Below are 22,124 nucleotides of genomic sequence, written 5' to 3'. Positions count from 1 at the left end.
TGCATGATCTCTTGGCAGGACACCAGCATCCCTAACAGTTTGGCTAGTGTCATGAGCTCCATCTTGGTCTGTTGCAATACTACTGTCAACAGGGATCGAATGTTCTGCTTCCTTTCCTGAGAAAGGAAGACCAGATCCCTGATGGTGTCTATCTCTACTCCCAAATGAATCAGCTGCTGAGTAGGTTGAAGATGACTTTTCTCCCTGTTGACCACAAACCCATGCTTTTCCAATGTGTGCATTGTGATCTGGGAAACATTCACACTCTCCTGAAACGACATAGCCTTGAGAAGAATGTTGTCCAGATAAGGAAACAGTATGACACCTTTCAGACGGAGAACTGCTACCAGTGCCACCAACGCTTTGGTGAACACCCTCGGGGAGGATTTCAACCTGAAGGGGAGGGCCCTGTACTGAAAGTACCTCCCCGCATATGCAAAACAAAGAAATTTCCTGTGCTCTGGGTAAATTGGAATATGATAAGTTTTTCTGATGACAAGCCAGGACGCTCTCTATTGCCCCAATATCCAGCAAATGCTGGATGGCTGCTAGCATCTCTTGACGTTTTAAGCGGTCCCTGTGTCGTGCTGTTTGAATGAAATGTTCTTGGGGTTTGGGAAAAAACTCCAGCTTGTAGCCATGCGTTACACTGTCCAGGACCCAATGGTCTGTTACAGTTTGGTGCCAATGCATCGCAAACAACTGCAACCTTCCCCCAATTATCGAGAGAAACCGTGTGCCTAGATAGTCATGCTACAGTCCCCTTCTTGGGGTTCTTATTCGAGGGCTGGTCTTCCTTATTGTGGGTAAAGGGTTTGCTATTATGTGGTCAGGACTGCCACTTTGCCTTGAAAGGTCTAGTGTAGGAGGATTTCTGTCCTCTTTTCTGGTCCCGAAAGGACTGAAATCTCTTTCTAGACTTACTATCCTTCTTTTTGGATGGCAGTACTCTTTTCTTATCTTTGTCTTTCACCAAATATCTGTCTAGCCCCTCCCCAAAAAGGTTAATCCATTTAAAAGGGACTGACGCCACCTTTGCCTGTGCAGAAGAATCTACATCCCAGTGACAGCCAATTATTTCTACATGCCGTCACACCACACTCTATAGCCTTGGCGAAAAGTTGGACAGCGTCCAGGGTAGCATCTGCTGCAAAGGCAATAGCCAGCACAATTTTCTTTACTTCATCTTTGAATTCTTTTGGGACACTACTGTCTGCTGAAGCTAAATTTTCTGCACAGTCATAAGTCGCTCTGGCGAACAATGACCCTGCCATGGATGCCCTAAGAGAACCCAAAGAGGCCTTGAAATTTTTTCTAAGTGCCTGTTCAATGCGCCTGTCAGAGTGGTCCTTTGGTATCGCATCTGCATCCATGGGTAGCACTGAGTTGGAGGACAGACTGGTAATTGGATCATCCACTGTGGGTAGCTTCAGACATTTGGAAGCTTCTGGCATAAAGGAATAAAACTTAGAAAAAAGATGGTGATTAGCCTTGGGTTTGGCAGGTTGTTCCCATTCAGCCTTCTTTATATTATAAAAGGACGCAGGGAGCGGCAACCCTGGCTGAGTAACAGAAAGTTTTGACATCAGTTTGCCTAGTCCTGACTGGTACTCTTGAGTCTTGTTCAGTAACGTCCTTAGGTTTGGACGTGAGGTCTAAGGTCCTGAGTACCTTGGGTAGGAGTTTAGAATATAACTCTTCAGGAGAAAGCCTGGATTGGACCAAAGGCATTACTTCCTCTGTTTCCTCAGACAGTCTGCCTTCTTCCTTTTCTGAAGTAGGGACTGAGGACTCTGAATCCCTTTCCAAGTGTTCCATGAGAAGACTATGATATTTTTTAGAGGAATTAGCTCTCCTGTGTTTGGATCGGGGGGTGGGGATGGAACTAGAACTTCTGGAGGTCATGTCTTCCCTGCTGGGTTTGGACCTTTTGGTTGTTCTACCCCTTACTGATGAAGGTCCAGCAGGACCAGATCCCTTAAAGGTATCATGCAGCATTTCCTTAAATTCCTTTCTCTAGCAATGCAGGGTTGAACAAGGCATGGGATGAAGGGTTCACCCCCCCGCCTCCTCCCAGGTATCTGGAAACCATGGCTGTGAGCCCAATCTGCCTCCCCTCTTCACCCTGGGTCTGTCTCCACTGGAGAGGACCGTAAGGGGGCGGGGTAGACTTGCCGTCTCTGCAGCCGATTGCCGTTTCCGGGAGCCGGTCAGGGGAACGAAGCCGTTCCTGTCACCGGGAAAAAGGCTGACTCGACCGCACCCCCAATAAGGTTCCAAGGGGCAGGCCCTCCACCCCAGGAGTGGGTAAGGCCAGCAGGAGTCTAGTGAGGGTGGCCGAAAAAACGCCGCGGCAGCCGGGGACCTCCCAGCGCCGAACGTGCCCTCCTTCTCCTTGCTGCCGAAACGAAAGCACCCTCTCAGGTCCCTGCGGCGTGCTTTTTTTTGTTCCTTCTATCTTCTTTCTTCCTTCTTTGCTGCGCTAAAGAGCAGTTCTGAAGCACGTCCTGCTCTGAAGCAGGGCCGGCAAGAACTGGGAGAGCCTCCAAGGGATAAGCCCCTCCCCACCTGGATCAAAGCTTGGAGCCGACCCTGTGATTGGAGGAGGAGCTTATCCCATCTGTACGGACTGTCCCACTAGCTGAACCACTGGAGAAGGGAAGGATTTACAGTATGCTTGTTCCTTGTCATTGCAGTACTATAGTGTTTGAAAGTATGAACTAGGGTGAGATTATGAATTTTTAACAACCAAACTATATGAAACACCATAATTAGATGTCCTGTCTCTCGAAACGTCTGTAAGTAGCAGCCCTCCCCTCACAAATGCTCTCTGAATTTGGACTGGCACAGGTACTGAGGTTAAAATTTTACTCACGCCATTTACCCGATATAAACCATCCTCTCAGAAGGACTATTTGTTCTGCTGGGAGACTATGCATTGTTCCTGTATTAGGGCAAAGAGCACTTCCTGGGGTAAATTAGTATTAGAAATAAGCAGAGGAAGGCTTAAACCCATCCTTACCCAGGGCCCTGATTCAAATTGTTCTCCTCAGCAGCTACTATCTACAGTAGTTTAATGATATGGAGAATTCAATCACAGAGCTCCAATGCCTTGTCTAGTTTGTCCCTAAGTTGTGCTGATTTCATCAAGTGAAGAACATACAATATTCATGTAATGAAATCTCCCCTATGGAAATATATGGCATTAACAGTGCAATCCTAAACACAGTACTAAGTCCATTGTATTAATAGGCTCAGAGTGGTGTGGATCTGCTTAGGCTTGCACCGCAAAACTACTTAACGCTGCTTTGCTCATTCCCATAATTTAGAGGTAAGCAAATTGGATGCAAACTTGTTTAAATCAGAGGGTGGAAAATGTCTAATGACATGGTTTCTAATGCCTTTTATACAATTATCTGAGTATAGCATCTACGTCTCACAAAAAAAAGAAGAAACAAAAGCTCAGATCCAATAAAGCCCTACCTTGAGCAGGAGGCACTTCTGCTTGTACATGTGGAACTTTCAGATTCTTCTGCTGATTCCTCCCTGAAGCTGGTTACAGTTCCACTGAGATCATTGAAAGGGACGATTGTTTATGAGCCCTAAGCCAGCAAGAGGAGTTACTTCTGGCTGTAGAACATTCATCCATGCATTTCTTCTTGATTTTGCTAATATTGTGGACCCAAGACAGGTTACCAATTCAAACAAAAAACATTAATTGAAAATAAGGCCCACCACAAAATAATCACTGCTTCAGAAGACTTTTATAACTGGAAAACTGTATAAATATTATGCCAGGCTTATGAAGTGTCCACAGTGAGGGCATGACCACAGATAGTTGGACTGTGTAGAATGGTAGTAATGTGAATATCCACAGTGGCTCCAATCCACAGGATGCAGGGTGCAACCAGCATGCAGATGTGCAGCTTTAGAAAAACAGTCTGGAATAGGGATGGACACAAACTGTTTCACAAACTTAATTTCGTGACAAAAATGGCTTGGTCTGTGAGCCGAGGGTCATGCAATCATACCCACCATGAACCTCCAAGTTTTTTTACGAAAGTTCACGTCAGTGGTTCATGCGCAAGTCAAGTCCAGGTGGTGAACTCACAGCTTGGACTTCACACGCACATGGCGTAGCTTGCGAAAGTAATTTAAAGGGAACACAAAAGTAATTTAAAGGGAAGTTGCGCCATGTTGGACTTCACACGCACATGGCGTAGCTTGCAAAAGTAATTTAAAGGGAACACATTCCCTTTAAATGGCTTTTGGAAGTTGCGCCATGCACAAGTGAAGTCCAAGTGGTGAGTTCACTCACTTCCGGGTGAACTCGGTGCTTGGACTTCACTTGTGCACGGTGTGGCTTGCAAAAGCAATTTAAAGGGAATGTTCCCTTTAAATGGCTTTTGCAAGATCCCCCCCCTCCATTCTGCTGGCCTTGGGGAGCAGCCACCAGCAGAAAGGAGGGAGAGAAGATCTCAGATCACAAAACTGGTTCAGTAAATGGGGAGGCTTTTGAAGGTTTGTGGGACCCCACGAACTGGGACGAACCTCCATTTCCCTGGTTCCTGCCCATCTCTAGTCTGGAACCCAGCTTATTAACCGCTTAGTGAGGAATGGGAAGACTCAGATCCAGCTGAGGGTTTGTGCCTGTGCTCATATAGCCCCTAGCTGGATCAAACAATCCAGGATTAAGATCTACTAAATTTAGAAGCAATGCACAATTTCACAAAAAACACTCAATCAAGTAGTTTGCAACTTTTAGAAAGTAACCTATAGAAAGTAGAAAGAGTTTCCAAATGAGAAGTATTTAAAAATCTTGCAATTTTATTTGCATATAAAGGCCGCTAGATATATAATATCGCAATAACTTTAAAGAAACAACTGCTTTCCTAAATTCCATTAAGGTAACATAAAACAGAATAAAGCTCAATAGCATTTACAGTGGTAGAATAGAAATAACTATTTGCAACAATATTTTGTGCTAGCAAGATTGCATTTACACACAGTGCAAAATAAGGAAAAAAGAAATGGAAAGACAATTCAAGAATATTTTAAATATAAAGGACAACAAAGCCTTATTTTAGATAGGCTTGATTGTATTCATTTGATTCTATACATGCCTGGAACTGCACCAAGATTTTAACTCAAGCTCTTGAAGGCCTTGAGCGCTTGGGAAAAAAGTGTCACATCCTTCATAATTTAGATGTGCTGTACAGCATAATTTTGCAGATGCTACACTGGCACTATTAAATGCCTAGCTTAGTTATAATGCACAAAAAATACATATATATAAAATCCATATTTAAAAGGAGTCCGCATTTACATGTTTTTACTGCATGGAACACCTGCTCATTGCAGCTTTCATCCCCGTATTTTTAAAGCTAAAATAATTTAAGAAACTCACCAATACAGTGACAATTTAGATCATCACATACAAGATGCTGCTATCTAATTGGCCATTAAAGTATGCAAAGACAAACTACCCTAGAAGTCTTTTTCCCCCTCACTGATTCATTACCCATTAATAGGCAGCACATGTATCAGAAGGAAAATGGACCATCATCCTGATCCAGCCATCTGTTGTGAGTGCAGAAGCTCTGATGGGTACTAGAGCCTTTCTGACCAATAAGGGTCTCTTCCTTCATTTCCATGAAGATAACCGATGCATATATTGAAGTGTGCAGATCAGCATCCATGGAGATGAATGGAGATCCCACCTCCAGCAAAACAGCTCTGTGACCACTATCCCAAGAGAGTTAGGTGCATTTAAGTCCACTGATCTCAATGGGCATAAGTGCATTTAACCCCATCGGATGCATGGCCTGTTGTATGCATAAGAACATGTACAAAACTCTGGACAGGGAAGCATACATATGAAACTAAAAACATAGAAGGGAAGAGGGTGGCATTTAACACTAGAAATATTATTTTATTATTTTTTTTAAAAAAATCAAATGATAGTTGTGCAAAATTGGGTGTTTTTTTTCAAACACTGCCTTTTTAAGCTTATTTAATAATATTAAAATAAGGTGTCTCACTCCTTAAAAGAAAGCTTGGCTGTCCTTTTGAGAACACTAATGATTTACAATGGCAAGTTCATTAAGAAAGCATAAAACTTCATTTTACAAATTCACAATGCTTTATCAATTTCAAATGGATGCTGCATTAAAAAAAAGCACAACCGCTATCTGTTTTTTTGTACCAACAATTTACAAAAAAGCCCCACATCATTTGTAAAGAAACATGTTAAGAGAATGGATTTTTTTTAAATTAGAAAATGGCAGTTTATGGACCTTCCCCCACTGCTGTAGTGCTTCATGATCCTTGCGGGGTTGGAAGGTCAAATATAATTGGCGGGTTGGTTGGTTGAAAGCTGACTGTACATGTTGAGGCATTAATGTACGTTGTGTAACCGTCTGTCATAATGCCGTAACCTGTGGGGAAAATGTGTCACACTTACTGTAATGTAAACAGACAATGCTGACCTAGTACAGTGCCTGAGGGTGGCCGCGGAAAGAAAAAAGGCTTCTTGTAAGCAAGGCTTTGGAATCAAGTTCAGCAAAGCCTTTTAAAAGCTTTGGAACACTCCAAAGCTGCCACGTTATTTCTAGATTGAAACATGCGACACACTTTTGCTTAAATAAGAACCACCTGTTTTTTTAAAAAACTGAAGTTTTGGAGCTAAAGAAGCCATAGTTTTGTAACAGAACTGAATGTGAGAGAAGTCTCCCCTCCTCAATGCCTAATGTTCCTTGGCTCTTTAGCGACCTGAAATGTTTCAGGCATAATAGTATGAATTGGGGACAAGGCATTTACCACCAACCCACTCCTTTCATGCACTCTTTATTGAGTCATCCTATATGTGTTTGCTTAGAAGTAAAATGGAACTTCTTGTCAAATAATTACATATTACCAGCCTTGTTTTCCTGTCATGCAGGGCCCAAACAGATGGGACGAAGATTACGAATTAGGGATGCGCACGAACCAGGAAAATGGAGGTTCGGGTTGTGGATCTTTCCCTCTCCTTTCTGTTGGGGGCAGCTCCCCGAAGTCAGCAGAATGGAAGGGAGATCTTCCAAAACCCACCTTGAAAGTGGGGGGTGGGGGAGCGAGAGGGATCACTGAAATGGTTTGCATCTATTTCAGCCTGTTAAGTGCAAGCCATTTCAGCGATCCCTCTCGCTCCCCCACCCCGCTTCCCACCACAAACCCCATGAACCTCCCCAAAACCAGGTGGAGGGTCATGATAGGGACGAGCACGAATCATGAGTCGCAAATCATGACCTGGGCCAAATTCATGATGAATTTAGGTTCGTGCCCATCACTATCATGGATCTCTGTCAGACTGTAAAAACTAAATTGTACACAAAAGCAGCTACAGTTTAGATTTGAGTCATGTGTGGAGACGGCATTTAACCCTCTCAATTTCACAGGCTCCCAGTGGTTTTATTAGCATTTCATATGAAAAAGAAGGTTTTTAAAGTGTATGTATTTTTTCCTCTTAAACAGTCCTAGGTATGGGGACCTGATTTTGGTTTGCAAAACAGAGCAAGGATTGAAGTATTAAATATCCTTTTCCCCCCTGTTTGCCCCCAATCTGGATTGCAGATGCATGTGTGCACAATTTACTCTTTACAGACCAGAGATCCATCATCCATGCAATGTTTGTTTTTGCTTTCAGCAATAAAAATCAACCTGGACAGCATTCAATTGATTGCTCCTGCTATTTTATTTTAAAGGTATCAACTTTATACATAAATAAGCAAATCTGCATCTGCACTCATAGTTTCAATAATCACACTTCGTGGTCAAACTCATGAACAGATTATTTACAAAATTATTCAGAATTTTCTGTCCTTCTGACATTAATTATAGCACCTTTTCCTGATGTATATCTAAACTAATTACACTGATTGTTGGAATGCTGTAACTCTTAACAACAGATAAACTTCCTCTAACCAGCCACTCATAGCAATCTGGATGCAGTGAATGTATTTAAGTGATAACTTGCTTTCTGCTCAGAACAGAGACCTTTTTTTAAAAAAATGAGAGCTACAAATTTATAGAAACTTGTAGATTGTGGCAACAGAACATGGGTCGCCATCCATTTCGAGCCAATGAGCACCTTTGGCATTTTGACACAGGGTGGTGAGTGTGACCAATGACTGCCACAAGAGGTGGAGCCAACCACAAAATGTCAGGGGGAGAGGTTATACATGATTCTAATAGTAAATCTTTGACATTTCAGACAAAAGCTTTGTTTAACAGGATATCCCCATGGGCACCATGTTGGGGACTCCTGCCATAGAGTGTGGGGGAAGAATGGTGGGGAGCACAGGCAAGGAAAATATATGGAAAACTGCTGTGTGGATGCTACATTGCTGCTGCATATGCTTCTGCATTCAAAGTGACAGTGAAAGCTTCATGGAAACATGTGTAAATGTGCTGTATGGGTAGCTACCATCCTCATACATACAGCAAAAAAGACATTGCTGCTGCATATGCTTCTGCATTCATAGTGGCAGTGAAAGCTACATGGAAACATGTGTCAATGTGCTACCACCCTCATACATACAGCAAAAAAAAAATTGCTTAGAAATAGCAGGTGCACATAAGAATCTTGAAGGTATGAACTAGACCACAGCTGTTTCTTCTCTTGGCTTACAAACTCCTTTCCCTTCCCCTCCCCACAACAGACACCCTGTGAGGTGGGTGGGGCTGAGAGAACTCTTGACAGAAACTGCTCTTTCTCAAGGACAGCTGCCGCAGAGCTTGTGACTGACCCAAGGTCACATCAGCAGGTGCAAGTGGAGGAGTGGGGAATCAAACCCGGTTCTCCCAGATTAGAGTCCGCGCACTTAACCACTACACCAAACTGGCTCTTGAATCTTGAAGGTATGAACTAAACCACAGCTGTTTCTTCTCTTGATATCAGACACAGGAGAGGGAGCTGTTAAATTACTGTTTCTTTGGATAGTTCCCAATGGAAACTCAAAGTAGCTTTGAACAATGTTCTCCTCTCTCACAACAACCACTCTATGGTTGTGTCCAGACAGGCAGGTTGCTGTGGCAGTATCCCGTGGAGAAACTGGTGTTAGGTGTGCTTCACAGCATTCACACCGGTCCCGCAACGCCTGCTGCATTGGGTAGCTGGCCCATGAGGGCCGGTTCACATCGCTACCACGCCACTAGCACAGAGCCATGGCTGATGCACCCCTCTGATTGGGTGGGTTGCTAAAAATGGCATACTGCTGTGCTGCAAATGGGAGGGCCGTTCTGTGCTTCCGTGGCGTGCCTGGCCGATCACCGGATTTCCCCGGTAGCTTTTTAAGCCGACGGGGAGTCGTTCTATTTTACTGTGTGAACTGCCAAAATCCAGTTGGAAAGTGCATTGAAAGGGGGTTATTTAGTGTGTGTGATCGCAGCCTTACACTGTATCCACTATGGTATGCCGACTCTCCAAAGTGGAGCTTTTCCAGTGCACTTCTGGTGGCTTGTGAGTGGAGATTAGTTAATGTGATGGGTAACGACTTCTTCTCTTCTGATATGAATTGTATTTCTGTGAACTGAGATTTATCTGGTTTTCATGGCATAAGCCGCTTGGAGTTCTATTGATTGGGAGAAAAACAGGATATAAATATTTTATATTTAAAAAATTAGGCAGCCAGGAAGTTGAATTGGAGTGGGGAGTTAAACATACAACCCCAGTGTGCAGATGAGACTTCCCATTAAACTTGTGTTTCATGACTAGCTGGTCTGGGACATCTGACATTGAAAAATTAAGAAAATTTGGGCCAAATCTTATCCCCCTTATTTTAATGAGCCACTTCTTTGTCTTTGGTGGGGACTGAGCAGAATTGAACTGTATTAGAGTTCTTGACTGAACAACAACAGAGCTCTTGACTACTAAGTAAATTCCTTTTACATTTACAGGATGCACGTCCACCCCATTTGTATACTTAAACTGTATAGTGCTGTGCCTCACAGTAGTTTTTCATAATGATCTCCCATGCTAAGAGCTCTTTCCTTTCCATCAGTCTAACACTAATGCCACTGGAAGTTTGATTACTTTCGACTTACACAGCAACTACTAAAGAGGCAGGCAATTTGCATGTTGTTGTTAGGGTTTTTTTTCTGGAGTTTCTTAGCACGGACACCTGAGCATTAATATTTATACAAAACTTATCTTTTCGTAGACACGTAAGAGTACTTGTGTGGATATTGCCGTGGTTAAGACTACGCCAGTGCTTTCATCATAAATTCCTTATTTACAGGACTCTATAACCCAGGCATAAAAATTCATTTGCATTAAAGTCATGTGGACTTTGGAAAAAATCAACAATGCCAAGCTCATGAGCCATCTTCTTTTCTGTGAAGTTCTCCAACCCTGTGAGCCTATGGAGAGCTTAATTAGAGTCAGCACAGAAATCTCCAGAGGGGGTAAAATATAAAGCATTTAAATGTGTAATTTTTAGTCCTAGGGTCACAAAGTCTTGCTCTCTCTCTGCTAGTATTTATCTCACTAGGATATAAAAGCCACTAAAGTTCATTAAATATTTAAAAAAGTCTTACACAATGTATTTTAAGTAATCTCTCTTTACTTCCTGCCACAGAAGCTTATTGCACTAGAAATTTTCCCTGGCCTGAAACTAACAAGAAGAGCTGGATGTTTTGGAAAGCTTCCCTGAAACATCTTACAGGATCCAAAACAAACAAACAAACAAACAAAAAACACAATAGGTACTGTATAGGAATATTGCTTCTATATTCACATGCCTTCTCCTGTGATGTCTTTTGATAACATGCTGTGTCTTGTTTCCTGTTGCAAGCCAAATGGTGAGGCCACATGGCCTCAATAGCCATGCCATAAACTCACATTCTTTCACACTTTCATGCCAAACGCCAGACCTCATGGCTACACTTTCTGGATCACTTGCGACCAGTCACGTACACAATGAAGTAGCTGGAGTTTGGGTCAGATGACTGCAGGCGGGGTCCCAAACTTATAGCCTATCCCCACACGCAGCTATGACAACCAACAATTGGGCACACCCATGCCCACTCGCAATTGGCTGATGGCCACATCTAATTTGTGACTGGAATTGGGGTATAATTGTTTGATCCCTATGGGAGTGAGTTCTTCTTCCTGTTCTCCATTATCTGTTTTATTGCACCTGAAATGCTGCCTCTTGAGAGACAAAGAGTTGCTTTGTGACTTGGAGCACATGGTGTGCAAAAATGAGATTTCCATTCAAAATCCCTTGGTACTTGGACTATCTTGGACTGATGAATACTCCTGACGTGGTAACTATGAATCATTAATGTTTAGGTAAGGCAAACAGCCCTAGCCTTTGTTATTATTTATTTATTTATTCTTTAGATTTATATCCCGCCCTCCCCGAAGGCTCAGGTAATCTCTGGTAGTCTATGCTAAACTCTGTACTGAATAAAGATCCTTCTTATTGCTAATTTGTCTCTGGTGTTGTAACTGAATTCCAAGTCTAAATCTTGTGCCTAACCCTGACCACATATGCTACCTTGGTAAGAGTGTGCATCTCTGGATAGGGTTGGTACTGTGTTAAATCCCAGATACTAACTAAGGGTTGGAATCTCTCCCTTAGGAAAGGCAGGGACTAGTGAAAAGAGGTTCTGGTGGCAATTTGTTGTGAAGACCAGAGATGGTACAGACTGTCTCGTGGCGTGTTGTTTAATGTACTGAAAAGTACAGGATTCCCTCCCATCCCTGGACTGGCCTGGGTGGGCTAATCCCTGTACAGGAACTTAATCCAGAATGTTTTTAAAATTCTCTTTCAATATGGTTTTATTTCACCATCTGCCTGACTGTTTTATAGTTATGCTGTTAATGCCCTTGGCTTTCCAAAAGGAACATATACAGAATGAAGCCTCTCGCTGAAGTAAAGTCACAATCAATGGGTTCTTTCATTTTATTTGACTGGCTCTAAATGGTTTAAAGGTCTTCTTTATATTTTCGTATCACAGAAGCTTTTTGGACTTTCAGTAGTTAGAGCAAAAGGAAAAGAAAATCGATCTTGTTACTATCTAGTGAGGACTTACATTTCATCAGGGTGGTGCTTTTGAGGGAACTGGAGTTTCTGCAGACATTCAGTCAGAGCACCTAAGCCCTGCAATTCCTTCCTTTGCTGAACGCTGACTATATCGGTTCACCAACCTAAAGAGCAAATGGAGGTGACTGCAGGGCCTGGTGTCACGGCTCTGTGGGGTTGTCAGCTGATGGCTGGCACCCAATGGGAAAGGAGGTGGGGTACATGGGCGGTGCTGTCATCACATGATGTGATGTCACTTCCAGGGAAAACCCAGAAGTGACATCACGCTGCTCTAGAGATCACCAGAAACACTATGGATTCCTACAGCTATATGATGTCACTTTTGGGGTTTTCCTTGGAAACAATCTCATGTCATGCACAACTATGGCATTTTAAAAAATCTTTCTCCCACTGCCCAAAGGAGCAACACTAGGAAGCATGGGTTGTGGCAGGATGTCTCCCACCATAGTGGGAGAACTAGCAACTCTACTGCTCTGCCCCACCTGACCAGTGATACTGGTGCATGATCCTCCTCATGCAACATCGCTTCAGCCTTCCCTGAGAATTTCTCCTACTCTAATATACATGATATCCATTTATGAAAGGGGCCCTTTTGGAATATTCAGGTCTAGACTGTAGAGACTGATATGTGAATACTAGGTAAATGACAGGAAGCTAAAGCCTTTGAGTCCCTCACAATTCTGTGGTTTTAATATTTATGCCAATAAAGGTACTGAACTGAATTATGGTTTTAATAGTTGTCTCCAGATTTGCCCCATTGGTACCGGTCTCTCGGTATATTTTTTTATTAAAGATATTTACATACTGCCTTTCCCTTGCAGCCCGAAGTGGTTTACAGTATTAAATACAAATGCCATGAAAACTATTAACCTTACAGCACAACTTTAAAACCATACAGAGGAACTTAAAATGTTTGAAATATGGTGTCAGTTTTGTGATGGGTATGTATTAACATGTTATGGCCATTACTGAATGATCACACTTATCATTTCTGCTGATGGGGGAGGGATATTTTGCTGATGGAAATCCTTCTGTCAGTGGAGATTTTTACTGGGATCCAAGTAATAAAAACTTTTGATTAAACATTTCCTGCATTTGAACTAAGTTTTATAATTGTGCTTGGCATTTCTTTGAAAGTCTTCTGTTGCAATTTTATATTCCAGTATTTTTTTAAAGAAGGTATCAAGTCTATTTCTTACCTTCATGGATTCCTCCGAAGACATGGAGCTTAGGTCTTACTCGCCTCTGTACTGTGTTTAACAGTTCCACACAGCCAACTCTCTGCAGCTCCTTGGGAACCCAGTCTCGAAAACCTAAAAGCAAAATGTAATCAATACTCTTAATTTTCTCTATTCAGGTAAGGTTTCACGTAGACTTTCAGGAAGCCATAATTCACTGAAGGTTTATTGCATTATCTGTAATCCTAACATTTCCATTAATGCATACAATGGCTTTTAAGAAACTTTTCATTGTCATTTTGTCTCTCCTTGGTTCCTGGAGATTCTTTTTTTCTTTGAAGTCTGCCCCCCTCCTTCCCAATTAACATTTTTTTCTCATTTGATTTATTAAACTACAGATATAGATTCTTCTGCATTACTTGAGGTTCTGTGACATTTATTCCCGGCAGTAGCGCCACCTCCATGTCCCCCCGCCCAAGTGGATTCTGCCAAGGTGGTCTTGATTGCTTATCATGGTTATGCCACCACACAGTAACCAGTTTCAACCTCGTCACTTCATGTGTGCTAGAAATTCAAAATACCAAACAGAGTAATGTAAATTACTTAATGCATATATGAAACAGCATGTGTACTGAGGCCTGCCCTGTTCTCTTCCATCTTGATGAATGTAAGGCATATGAAATGAGCAATAGGTAGGTGAATGGGTCAGTCGCTGTTCATACAGTGTTCTGTGTGCATCTTGCAGAGCTTCATACAGTGACCTTTTTGGTTTGAATATCTGGAGAGGAGGAGGTGGCCTTCAACGTCAGCAAATGTTCAGGAAATGCAACAAAAGGGCGCCCAGATGTGTGTATTGCCCACACTGAACCTCACATGTTCAGTGAAACTACTAGCTCAGGACAATAACATTCCTCTGGTTTCAAAGCAAAGAGGTCTGCTTATACCTACTCCTGGCAGCTTTAAAAAAAGGCAATCCAGAGAAAGGACATTTAGCATGTTAGCATTAATTAACTTCTATTAAAGAAAGCACCACTTATTTCTATAGATTATGCAGAAATCCCATAAAGCGGACATCAGTTATTACATAAGTCCATGCCCTGATTTCTTGCATTCAAAAAGCTCAGAAGGGTAGAAAGACCTGAGAGGCACCAGAACCAAATGGAAGCGGCACATTTATCATTGTTAATAATAAACAAACTTCAAAGGAGTTACAACAGGAATAAATTCGGCTACTGTTATCTGAACAGTAAGGCATACATTCATAGAGTCTGTGAATACAGCTTGCAATTGGGGGAGCGGGAACAAATGCTGGGGTTATTTTCTGCTCTGCAATTTAAGGTACTGTTTCTTAAGAATCAATGAACTCCATCAAAAGTAAAGATACAAACCCAAATTCGTATCCTAGTTGTGTTCAAATAGTTATGTTAAATTACTTTAATTTGGGGATGTTAGTAAAAACTAAATCTTCATATCCTGAAGGGGCCTAGCAAAATATATGCAAAAACGCATCATCTTATTGATTCAGAAAGGTATGCTTTATGTGTTCAGCTAATGGCTACTGATTTAAATGGTATCTTAGGAACTAGTAGGGATCTTTGAGAAATGAATAAGGAAATTCCTCCATTGGTCCCTGCTTTTTCCTACAGCTTTTTACAATTGCATACTGCCACTGCTGCCTTTCTCCCCATAATTCTCCTTTCCCTGTTCACTGCACCTTTCTCCCCCTATCCACCAGCTGCCTATTCCTCCCACCTCTTTTCTTCCAAGCCCCCCCATGATGTCACTGTCGCTGCCACTGCCTTTCCTGCTTCCTCCCTCCACTGCTGCTGTGATGGACTGCACTTTTTAAAAGCTTAGAAGTGCTGTGTCAACAGAGAAGGGTTGAGTACTGACAGTTTCGGAATTCAGCTGTGACTGAGAGCAGTTTAACACAGACAGGCTAAACATTAGGAAGAACTTCCTGACAGTCAGAGCGGTGCCTCAGTGGAACAAGCTTTTTTGAAAATGGTTGGCTCTCTTTCTTTGGAGGTTTTTAAACGGAGGCTAGATGGTGCTGCTGCTTTAATAGGTGGTCCCTTGGCAGGAAAGAGTTTTGGTTAAAGTTCAGCAGATCAGTGAGCACCATTTGGCACCCCCACGTTTGTGGGCAAGGGGTCTATTGGGACCAGCTTGTGAGTTGTGTGGCTCCTGGCTGGGAATGCGTACTGACTGTGGGACCCCCTGGATAGGTGTTCCGCTCAAGTTGTGCAGCATGGGAGGCTGGAGCTCTGGGGTGGCAATCTGCTTGCTATGCTGGCTAGGTGCTAGCCATCCAATGATGGCTCGTGACAGGGGCAGGGTGGCTCACCCTATTTAAGGCAAGGAGGGGTCCAGAGGTGATCCCTGGCTAGGCCTATTTTGCTCAGTTATCTAGTATTGCCATGGGCAACATGTAAATACTTAATAAAGTTGCCCTTTAATTATCCTAATCTACGTGTCTGTCTCTTTGTTCCGACTGGGACAACAAAAGCCTCTCAACACAAAGATGTAAGTAACTGTGAATAGCTTAAGAAACTCTCAGTAGCCTGAAACATAAGAACTAAAGTCTGTACATGTACTGATTTTACTTCAGAAATTTTACCCTGATTCCACCTGACCCTTCCCCTCTATGTTGAACGAAATATTTTGTTAATCTGGAGTATAAAAACTTATCAGTGCCATTCAAGTCATATAAGTAAAAGGGGGCTCCCATTCCTTCCCTCAGGTTCCTGGGCTGAGCAAACAGCCAAAATATTATACTGTGACAGGGTGGGACAGCCAGAATTCTCCAAGAAAGAAGAAAACCGACAACTAGGGTAGCTCAGTCACAAAAGGGAAAGAAAAATGGAGGGAAAATCTTTCCTCTGAGGGAGGGAAGTGGACAGAGGCATCATAGCTGCATTCCTCCCTCTCCCCCTTCTGCTGTTCCTTTTCTTTTTTACCTTCCTGCCACCATCTCCTCCTCCTCCTTGCTTCCTTTCCTCGTCCTTTTGCTGCCTTCTCCCTCTTCCAAGGCTGCATGTCCACTCTCTAAGTTCAAATACTACGATTGGGTTCAACACCCACCTCTCTTGGTTACCAGCAATCAGTTTCTTCTCACCCTTCTGGCAGGAGTAACAGTAGCCATTGCTAGTGCTATCTCATGGCAGTCACTGCCAGCTACCTCTATGCCAACTACCACTGGTCCCTTCTCCACTGGCAGCTGAGACCTCATGACATACTGTTGTGAGATCTCTTTTTTCTTTAACTCAAGGAAATTTTAAATCTCCCTTGCCTTTTAAAGAAAGTTTTCAGATTTTTCTGAAAAACTAGAGAATTTTTTTAAGAACAATCTCCCATAGCTGGCCCCATTGTTTGCCCATTTTTTCACTGGTTCCCTGAAGTTCAGGAACAGAATTAGATGCAGGGCTTTTTTTGTAGAAAAAGCTCAACAGGAACTCATTAGCATAAAAGGCCACACCCAACAGCAGAAACTCATTCGCATATTAGGCTACACCCCTGCTTCTTCTACTTGCTTAGTACACTGGATGCTGGAAACATGTTTTAATGGCCAGTATTTAGAGGACTAATGGAGCTGCGGTGGCTCAAGTGGTTAAGACGCTGAACTGCAGGCTGTGGAAGGTCGGTAGTTCAGCAGTTTGAGACCCGACTGTGTCGCATGACAGAGTGAGCTCCCGTCTCTAGTTCCAGCTCCTGCCAACCTAGCAGTTCGAAAGCAAGAAATTGCAAGAAATTGCAAGTAGATAAATAGGTACCACTTCAGTGGGAAGGTAACAGCGTTCCGTGCCCCTTGGTGTTTAGTCATGCCGGCCACATGACCACGGAAATGTCTTCGGACAGCGCTGGCTCTTCAGCTTTGAAACGGAGATGAGCACCGCAACCCTAGAGTCGGATTTGACTGGCTTTCAAGCAAGGGAACCTTTACCTTTATTTAGAGGACTGATTCTGCTCTATAGAACTGAAAGGTAACCACATTTTCCCTTTACAAATATATATCATTGATTATACTTACACAAAATGCCTCTTAATGGCCAAACTAAAATGTTTACTCTTACCTTAAGGTATCTGGATGGACACCATCAGCTTTTGTGTCACTTACCAAGAGGAGGTCCATGGGTCATTAATATATCAATGCCTTCAGGAATAAGGTTCCATTTGTCCAGTAAAGATTGACCTCTGGGTAAGTTAAAGCCCCATCCATTAAACCATGGTGTCCTTTGGAGGAAGAATAAGATAAACTGTGTCATTATGAGAGATTACTTTTCACATGTGTGCAGCAATGCAAATTCTCGGTAGCTAGTGCTTCTTCAAGATCACATACAGACAAAGCAGCAAAGAAACAGACTGTTATATCGAAATTGGTTTAACCCACTGTCACATAGATCCTACACAATTGGCCGCAGTCTCCAAGAGACAGACAGATGGAATGTTAAACAAGTTTTTTTGTCAAAGACCATAGATTTAAGACACAGAAAAGCCATTATTTGCTATATTAATTACACAAATGATAATTACAGGATTGATTCTTGTGAATAATTACTGTTCCATAGGGCATGTGTTGTTGCCAAAGGTTATGTTTCAAAAACTGAAATTGAGCTGGGCAAAAAATGTTCTAAAATGCCTCTTCTCATGCTAATGGAAATGGTTTCAATTAAACAGTTGAATTTTACCAAGACACACACTGGAATATAACTGAAAACACACACTCCTATTAAGTATAGGCAGTGCTAAAGAGGAGGCAGTGACAACACTGTGCCAGTGTTTATTTAAAAGATTTATATGCCTCCTTTTCAACACATGGATCTTCAAGGCAATGCTGCAACCTCTAGTCAATGTGGAAGTTGCACCAAGCAAGCTGTGTTGATCTCACAAGCTGTTCTCCACTAGCAAAACTTCTCTTAGGCCCTGTTCACACTAGACGGTTTGGGCCGGGAGAGGGACGGATCGGGGCCGCAGCAAACGGGCGCGATCCCACAGCAACATCTGGGAATCGGGCTGCGCCCGTTCCCAGCCCGTCCCCAATCTGCCCCTCCTGGCCAAAACCCGCAGCAAAAAAGAACCACCTACCTAGGTGGTTCTTTCCGAAGGGCCGCATCACTGCCGGCCGTGGGATCCCCGGCGCGTCTTTTCGCCGGCGCATCCCCGGCCCCCGGCCGTACTGCGCATGCTTGAGCATGCACAGTTCGGCAGCCTCCCCCTCCCACTCGTCTCTTCCTCCCCAGCATCTGATCGTGCCGGGGAGCAACGGCGCCGCGGCTCAGGGGATCGTGGGATCCCGCTGCGGCATCTTTTTTGGTGCGGCTTTTAGAAGCCGCGCTTTGCCCAGTGTTTTCCCTGCCGTGTGGCAGGGGCCATACAAAATCAGGCTGCCATATTGCAGCATTCACATTTGAAGGGTTCAAACTGCAGATTAATAATCCAACTATGGTTCCAGATAACTAACCAAATACATTTCTTATAACAGACACATGACAGCTGATGTTGCCCTTTATTAATTACATTTCACCCTTTTTGTAAACAAGTGGTGTTAAAGTTACAGCAACTAACACATCTGAAATGCACAAAGCAATCATAGGCTGCGATCAGACACACTAAATAATCCACTTTCAATGCACTTTCCAACTGGATTTTACTGTGTGAACTGGCAAAATCCAATTCGAAAGTGCATTGAAAGTGGATTGAATGTGGATTATTTAGTGTGTGTGATTGCAGCTTTAGATGTGAATGTGGGGGTAGGGGTAGGGATGAATGATTGGACAGAGGGTACTCCAGTTATCCTGCCTTTAGCAAATACATGAGGCAAATTCACATGGTTGTGGAACACATGATCTGCTGCTTGAATGATGTCATTTTCCTCAGTTCAGATTTCTGTGTGTTTAGGCTGAGACAACCATCATAGGCACAAACCTTGATTGAACATGGAGCTGCTTAATCTGCTCTATGGTTGCATACTTTGAATCAGTTTACAGTCCATCTTGATAAACAAATAAGTATACAGTTTTAAGAGGAAACAGTGGCCTAGATGAGACCAGCCAAGTCACTGCTATTATTATAGAAGCCTGTTTGGCAGAAAGAAAACATGTCAGTGGGGCGATTGGATTTGGAAAACTGGTTTAAGGAAATTTGTTAAGTTTGTATTTCACCAAGAGTACCAGCTATCTGAAGAAGTGAAAAGCGAACACGGCAGTGAAGCCAGCCGTGCATAGTTGCTACTCCTACAGACATGGAACTTTTTTTCTCCTGAAACTGTTCATACATAGGATTGGTGGACTTTATTCAGAGTTTTTCCTTTGTATTAAGTACTTTTTGATCCTAGCTCTTTACGAAAATATATAAGGGTGTTTGTTGAACTTGATAAGAATTTATACTGTTTGAGTGGATTTGTGAAACATAGTTTTTCTGCTTTTGTTCGTACGTTATTCACTGAGTGTTTATATATTGATACAATCTCCTCCCGTGAGCTCTCTTTTTGATATACAAGTCACCAAAAATTGGCTGATGTTTCACTTGTAACCCACAGGTAACACACAGAAGCCAACTCAGATTAACAGTTTCCAAATTCCTTGGTACTGTAACAAGTGCCTGACACAAAGCATAAAGCATTCTCTGCAAGACATCCCAAATCTCAAAGGTAGTTAATAAATATTGTATATGAAGATAACTAAAAGCACCTAGAGATGGTGATGGAAAGTGCCATCAAGTTGCAGTTAACTTATGGCAACCATGTAGGGTTTTCAAGGCAAGAGGTGAACAGAGAGGGCTTGCCATTCATTGTCTGCCTCTGGGTAGCAACACTGGACTTCCCTGGTCAATGGCCAACCATGCTTAGCTTCTGAAATGTGACAAAACTAGGCTAGCCTGGGTGATCCAGGTCAGGACATCCCAGAGATAGACAAAATGAAATGAAGGCATTTGGGGTTACTAATAAATATGGTGTATCCTCACTAATTAAAGGCACTTGCCTTGTGCCATCCTTATGTTCTTCAAGCAAAAAGAAGCGCACAAATTTTGTTTTTCAGAAACAAGGGAAAAGAACAGTTTCTGCAAAAGTCAGGTTTACTGAGAATGAAGCATAGGTTGTCCTTTAACACAAAATCCTGCAGTCATACTCCTGCAAAATCAGGGGTCACTTTCTGCCATAAATTATATAGTAAGCGGTACCATTGATTGCCTAACTGAGATTATTGCCATTGTATGTTCTCATTTGGAAGGCACTGACAATACTGTTACGGATGTTGTGACTGAGAAAGAGATCTGGAACACAGTCTGGATCCAAGAAGATTTCCCCCTAGTGGCTCCATTACCTCAAATCCCCACCAAGGGCCAGCAATGTGTTTATGAGTGCAAATATTCACGTGTTCTTCCATGTTATGGTTTTTATTGTATTGTATTTTTAGAGGACTCAGATGACCAGTTCCTTTTGTCAATATCTACCTTTTCTTTGTGTCAGCTCTTGATTTTTCAGCAAAATGCCTGCATGCTCCCTACAGATTCCTTTACCTAGTAAACATGTTCTGCGAGGTACAACATTGACCTCTCATCCCCATTTTCATTTTCTGTATTGGATGACACAGCAACAAAAGGGAGACACATGACCATTTAAGACCTAAACAAAATATTATTTGCCTGTGAAAACCAGTTTCCCACTAGCTATTTAGGTTTCCTCTTTCTTCCATGATCACCTTTGCTAGTGACTAAAATATAAAAGCATACAATGATATAAATATAATATAATATATATAAATATAAAGGTACTAGGATAAAAAAATTACAAAAGGCATTAGATATGTCTCAAAGAAGTACAGTTCTGGGTGAAAGCCATATGGGAGGTGGGTATTGAACCTGCAAATATACCCAGACCAGTGGTGTACCTAGCCTGTTTGGCACCTGGGGCAGATAATTTTTTAACACCCCACTCCTCTGTTTTGTTTTTTGCCGTCAAGTCACAGATGACGAATGGCAACCCCATGGAGTTTTCCAGACAAGAGACATTTGGAGGCAGTTTGCCATTGCCTGCCTCTGCATTGGTCCTGCTTATCTTCTGAGACCTGACAAGATCTGACTAGGCTGGGGCTATCCAGGTCAGGGCCCCTCCTCTATACAACAAAATAGATTCAGGTGGGTAGCTGTGTTGGTTTGAAGCAGCAGAACAAAGTTTGGTCTTAAAGGTACCACTGGACCCAAACTTTGTTTCAATGGCCAGAAAAGAAATGCAGACAGTGGAAAATTTCTTTTATTTAACTTCATATATATAATCATGCCAGTAAAAAAAATAAATCAAATTCCAACGTCCAATTCCATCACAAGATCCAGCGTGGTGTAGTGGTTAAAGTGTTGGACTAGGATCTCGGAAATCCAGGTTTGAATCCCCATTCATGACATGGAAGCTGGCTGGGTGACCTTGGGCCAGTCACATTATTTTCAGCCTAGCCCTGACCTGGATAGCCTGACCTTGTGTTCTGAGCAGGCACTTGGGAGGGCTTCTGTTCTCCATTTTGAAGCCCAAGAGCTGACCATCCCGAACATCTACAAGGCATTTTTGAGAGTTGGAGTCTGCCTTCGTACTAACTTTTACTAGGCATCACAAAATAGTGATCACAAGCTGCATCAGACTGGATATTAAGAGACATATTGAGAGACATAATATTAAGATATTATGGTGCTCCCATCCTACATTGTTTCCAAAGGACTAAAGTCAAACCAGGGAATCTCTGCAGTAGAAACTGAAGGTGGGGAGGCATTTTTGCAAGCCCAGCAGAACCAGTGCATTCAGAGTGCCCAGCAAACACAGTGCCATTGTGGCAATGCCAGCTGATGTCAAGCACAAATCACAGTCCAA

At 42.6% G+C, this 22,124-nt stretch overlaps 1 protein-coding gene across 1 annotated transcript in view; it reads right to left on the bottom strand.

Annotated features, from left to right (window-relative positions):
- Positions 1-6,168: 6,168 nt before the first annotated feature.
- The window catches only part of MPPED2 (metallophosphoesterase domain containing 2), a 120,998-nt gene continuing 105,042 nt past the window's right edge, over positions 6,169-22,124 (bottom strand). The window contains exons 4-6 of the mRNA XM_015406281.1: positions 17,385-17,500; positions 13,289-13,402; positions 6,169-6,437 (exon numbers count right to left, since the gene is read on the bottom strand). Of these exons, the coding sequence (XP_015261767.1) occupies positions 6,319-6,437; positions 13,289-13,402; positions 17,385-17,500 (349 nt within the window). The 3' untranslated portion in view covers positions 6,169-6,318. The remainder of the gene's footprint in view (positions 6,438-13,288; positions 13,403-17,384; positions 17,501-22,124) is intronic.

This window comes from Gekko japonicus, unplaced genomic scaffold (genome assembly GCF_001447785.1).
Source record: "Gekko japonicus isolate JY-2015 unplaced genomic scaffold, Gekko_japonicus_V1.1 scaffold1464, whole genome shotgun sequence".
In the NCBI taxonomy this organism is placed as follows: Eukaryota; Metazoa; Chordata; class Lepidosauria; order Squamata; family Gekkonidae; genus Gekko; species Gekko japonicus.
This window is presented reverse-complemented; position numbering and strand designations above follow the sequence as displayed.